This window comes from Zingiber officinale, chromosome 1B, assembly GCF_018446385.1.
Source record: "Zingiber officinale cultivar Zhangliang chromosome 1B, Zo_v1.1, whole genome shotgun sequence".
NCBI classification, from domain to species: Eukaryota; Viridiplantae; Streptophyta; class Magnoliopsida; order Zingiberales; family Zingiberaceae; genus Zingiber; species Zingiber officinale.
The window spans coordinates 72,948,990-72,954,477 of NC_055986.1; the positions used below are offsets into that span (position 1 = coordinate 72,948,990).

A 5,488-nucleotide genomic window follows, 5' to 3' on the forward strand; every position below is an offset into this window, starting at 1 on the left:
GACCGGACAAGTCGGAGAGGGCTCGGTAGCTCGTTCTCGACTAGGTCGAGAGGGCCTCGTAGCTCGTTCTCTCGACCAGAAGGCGTTAGGGTTTAGGGGGAAGCTCTAAAACTAACTCGGAGATTGGATCGGTTAATGCACCGATCCAATGATAACATTCTAGGATCGGATCGGTCCGATGGCATCGTCGATATCTTAAGTCTCGATCGGTCTATGGACCGATCGAAACCACAGAGTTTCAGGTTATCGATCGGCGTGGACCGATCGAACTACGTGAGAGTTTCAGTGATTATCGATCGGCGTGGATCGATCGGGAACCAAGCGTACGTAGGGATATCTGATCGGCCTGCACGCCGATCGCATGGGATCGTAATCGCCGACTCAAAGCGATGAGGGGATCGGTCTGTGGACCGATCCACCCATAGTCTGATCGGTCCACAGACCGATCAGACCCCTTCCAGACCGATCAGGCTGTTGTCTGATCAGTCCAAAGGTCTGTGATCGGTCTGCTGACCGATCCACAATTAAGTTCATTGTGCATGCGCTTTCTCTGATATTTTCTGACTCGCACTCCTTTTTGCCAATCTCTATTTAACCTTCTGCTGTGAGTCTTTTGGAGATGCAGGTTGCAGGTACCATACCAGTGCTTAGTTTCAAATTAAGCCTCATCAAAGGAATGAGACAAAGGATCTTTCCACTGCTTTCTCTGCGTCAAATGCATTTGAAGCAGCAACGGCTACAGGTTGCGATTGGCTATGTTTCTGGCAGTGATCAGGCGGCGATTGGCTTAACTCCTGGTGATTGGTTCGAGCTCAGAGGCACCAGTGAAGACCGTGGTTCTATTGGTGTGAGCTCAGAGAATCAGAAGAGGAAGAGAAGCGATTGGCGACGCCGTAGCTTGCAGCAGGGATTCGGTGCAGGTTGGCAGCGATCCGGTGCAGGCTGATCGAGCAGAGACATAAGAAGCAGTGTATGCTGGAGAGAAAAAAAACAACAAGAAAGTAAGAAAGTTCTGTTGATCGTTGTGGTGTTCTTGAGCTCTCGGGTGAAAAACTGCGATCTGTGAGTTCTCTGCTTCCACTGATCCTCGCGTGGTTGTAAGCTTCATTTCATTCTTCTGTGCCACCGAGCTCTGTAAGTCTTGTGCTTTAACTTATATATTTCTTGAGACTTTGTGGAGAGGTTACTCCACCGAGAAGGAGAGCTTCATTAGCCGGAGTCATCCGGGGTGTGATCTACCGAAGATCAAGGACTCGTCCACCTTACGGACACGCCGAGGAGTAGGGGCAAGTTATCCCCGAATCTCGTAAATCAGTGTGTTAGTGTGCTTGTTTCTTCTTTGTTTTAGTTTTCTAATTCCGCTGTGCTAACAAGTTTTTTGTAGAAATTTGTGTTTAAATTTTAAGAGGCTATTCACCCCCCCTCTAGCCATCTAAGATCCTAACAGTAGGAACTAGCTGCAATGTAATTGTTGATGTATGAACTAAATATTTGTTAACTTTCTTATTGCATGATATGTTTATTCCTTGTTTTGGTTTTATTTTGTATGTTAGAAATAGCTTAGGACATGGAGAGTTGGTCACAATGTAGAGGTGATAATCTAGGTGAATCGTAAAGCCCTAGTGAATGGGGTGGTCTCGCAAAGTGAACTTCTAGCATTGACACCTTCAATATAAACCGGCTTGCTAGAAGGGGATAACTATCTTAGGACTTGATGGGTTTGCCCCAATTTGATGTCAGGAAGAATAGGACATAATCTAGATTTACAATGGAGGCCTAGAGGCAGGAGTCTCTCCGTAAAGCAAATATGCTAACATTATTGCCTTACAAAGAAGCATCGAGGTTAGGTAGACACGCTTGTATACTCCTCCCAAATCCATATCGATAATTTGGAATAGGACACCCTACATATGAGTAAACATAGAGGTAAGAAGGTGAACAATACTTAGGGCATCAACAAACATCATAAGGAAACCAAAGTTCTAGAATCATTCCTCCAATTTAGATTTTCCTCTTAACCATTCAATTACTCTAAATCTCTAAATGGCGCTCTCTCTCTCTCTCAATTGCTTTGTGAACTCAATCCACTTTGATTTTCTAAATAACAGTCTTGCAAACTCAATTAGTGTTTAATTAATCTCGTGAGATCGATATTTTATTACTTAACGACAATCATACACTTACGGTATTCAACACATCACAAGTCGACAGGTTAGATCGGTTGATCCACTTGGCAAGTCAGTGTCATTCGATGAGTTAGAGTTGTTTGGTGAGTTAGAGATGTAGTGTTCGGCAAGTTGGAGTTGTTCGACGAGTCAGGTAGTCGGCTAAACTTGGTCAATCAATAGCTCAGGGTGCATTCTAATGCTTAGGGTACTCGGTAGGTCACATGGAGTCTATATTGACAAAATCTTGGATTGGGTCACACTGTTTCTCTGTTGACCGAGTCAAGGGTCAGTCACTTGAACCCGAATCTTACATCTACATTATTGTTCAAGAAAAGTTTAAAGGTGCTCCTGGGACGGTGGTATAATGGTAATATACTTTCTCAATTTTTTAGATATAAGGGTTGAATCTTAACTATAATAAATTAACGAATAAATTTTTTACTGATAAAAATTTTCATGGAATCAGATCGATAATATGATGATCTATAAAATTAATTGGGAAAAGTGAAACACTTATTATCAATAAAAAAATTCAAAGAGAATGTTATTGTATTTTAGGGACAGTGAGAAAACTCCAACATCATAGCATCCAAGGAGATTATCTAATTACAATTTCACTTCTTGCATTTGTTTGTAATTATATTCTTTATGTTTTTTTTTGTTATAGCTGTCGTAATAGATTATTATTTCCCTGCTTTCTGAAGCTGATCGAATATACCAGGTATTCCAATAAATATCCCAAATTAGCGTTCCGTTCCAACCTCCTCCGTTCTCCGGTTGGTGGATTTAACTCCGCTCTCTATTCCAGTTAACTTATCCTCCCTGCTCTTCCTCCTTTCTTTGCCCCGATCTCGCTTCTTGTCTTTCGATCGTTTTCTCCCGGATTCTGACTCCCACAATCTGATCTTTAGGCCCTTTCTTTGTTCTATTTTTATTTATAGTTTTTTTTTTGGTTTGCTGTTCTTAATGCAAATCTCATCGGAAACGGTATTCTAGCCCTTAATGCATCTCTCTGATCTTACCATCTGCTTCCTACACTCCTTCTCCGTCGTCTTCCTTTATTGGTCCTATGTGATCCCGTGACCAGATCGATTCGTTCAGTTTGTTCAAGGCGTCTTTTTTCTTCTTTTTTTGTTATTTTCTATCAATCCGATTTCAGATACTGTTGCATTAAGAAAAGGATCGATGTCTTGCTTGCCTTCCCGCCGTTCTTCGAGTTCCGAAGGGGATTCGCAGCCTGTGATCGACGAGCGGAAGCGGAAGCGGATGCTCTCCAACAGGGAGTCCGCCAGGCGATCGAGGATGAGGAAGCAGCAGCACTTGAAGGAGCTGATGAGCGAAGAAGAGGAGATCAAGAGCCAAAACGCCCAAATCTCGATGCAGATCCCTGCGGTGACGCAGCAGTACATGGAGTTGGAGTCCGACAACGCCGTCCTGCGGGTGCAGATCCACGAGCTGACGCAGAGGCTGCAGTCGATAAACTCGATGCTGCGTAACGTCGCGGAGGTAAGTGGGATGACCATGGACACCCCGGAGATGCCTGATCCTCTTCTGAAGCCATGGCAGATTCCTTGCCTGACGCACCCAATTATGGCCAACGCCCAAACGCTGCAATTCTGAAGTGTCCGGGTTCTACAAGCAAGGTCTTGATATTTCTTAGTATCAAATTTATACATGTAACTTTAACGGTGTTGTTGTTTGTGCAATAAGTTTAATTTGTGTGTGCGCTTAAAGGAACATTGTGTTGTTTTCTGGTTTTCTTGGTTAAAGCTTTGCATCTGTTCTGTTCTATTCTCTTTTCTTCTCTTCTCTTTTGATTAACATTGATATATGTACATCTTGAAAGAATGACGACAAATGAATGTTGTGATCATGTTTTTGGAACACATTGTACTGATTGTGTTGTGTTTGGTCTGATAATAAATATCACATTGACACCAAAATGATTGTTCTGAGCATTTTCGTGGAACACGTTGTACTGATTTTGTTGTGTTCGGTCCGCTAATAAATATCACATTTTGGAAAGACAGTGAAAGCAAAGTTTAACAGGACATGCTCTGTTTACCTTTTTGTGTAGAGGAGAGCAATCGAAGTTTGTCCGGTTACTATGGTATAGACACTAATCCCTTGGTTTACTTGGAATTCACGAATGGTGATCACTGCTGAATTCTTGTCAGATTAAAATCACGACTGTGGGTGTAAATTTCCAATCTTGACCCCTGTTTTCATCGCCAAAAAGAAGTGAGCTATTGTTGTTTCCCATTCTCACCCTACTCTCTCCTAAAAACAAATGCTCACATCATTTCTTAACTTTTTCATTACAAATTTGCTATAGAAGTGTTTGATCATGCTGTTTTTTTAGCAAGGTATTATTCTTACCTATATTTGATTTCCTTCGTGCAATGCGGGGATCTATTTGCTTAATCTTCATCTACTCTTTCATCATCGGATTGACAAGTTTTAAAGGCTGTTGGAGTTCTTTGGCAACACTGAAAACAACCTAAAGTATTGTTCGGTAGCTAAAAAAATCGAAGCTTACCAAAAAAAAAAGCTCTTAACCTCTAAAATGCCAGCACCAACAACATTATTATAGCACGCAGTGGCAGATCCAGAAATTCAAGTATGGAGGGACAGATCATGATAAACAAGGGGCGGTATCCTCCATCTCCACCGATGGAATTACTAGGGGTTCCATTACTGGCAAGGAGGGGCGACCGTCGATGTCGCCCCCCTACTAGATCCGCCCCTGATAGCACGACATGTAAAATTCTATCTAGGGTGAAGATTGGCCTGCAACATTGACGACATTTCAATAGAACCGACGACATCTAAAATCTTATCCAAAATATTTCCATTCTATAATAAATCCTTTCAAACATTGTCGACCCAATGTACTATTCGATAGCTAAAAAAATCAATGTTTTCCATAGACCGTAAACCTCTTGAAGCACCAACATTGGCACCCACGACATTCCTACAGCACAGACTACATCTAAAATCATGTCTAAGCTGAAACTTTTCGCTCTAAGCAATCATGTAACATACAACGCAGACCTATAGCACTGGAGACATGCATGTTTTCTTAGTCTTCTACGAATCTTTGTGTTGTATTTTTAGTCTAAGATTAGCATTATCTATTTTTTTCGCTATGCATTTTATGAACCCTATCTCTTATCTCTCTTTTTGTTAATGCTTCAGTAAGTCTTAGCTAAAATATGTATCTAACCGGTGCACTTAATTAGCCTTATTACATTCAATCAAAAACTACACCTATGTATTTTTGGGACTTGTCTATTTCTGAAAACATCTAAGGTCACTTA

At 41.6% G+C, this 5,488-nt stretch overlaps 1 protein-coding gene across 1 annotated transcript; it reads left to right on the forward strand.

The window, feature by feature from the left end:
• The first annotated feature begins 2,885 nt into the window (after positions 1-2,885).
• On the forward strand, positions 2,886-3,959 carry LOC121971415 (bZIP transcription factor 53-like). Its single transcript, XM_042522714.1, has one exon. The coding sequence runs from the start codon at positions 3,354-3,356 to the stop codon at positions 3,786-3,788; it is 435 nt and encodes a 144-aa protein (XP_042378648.1). The 5' UTR covers positions 2,886-3,353; the 3' UTR covers positions 3,789-3,959.
• The last annotated feature ends 1,529 nt before the right edge of the window (positions 3,960-5,488 follow it).

Excerpts from the sequence above, each read along its gene's own strand:
- LOC121971415 (XM_042522714.1), top strand. The coding sequence starts at position 3,354 with ATGTCTTGCTTGCCTTCCCGCCGTTCTTCGAGTTCCGAAGGGGATTCG.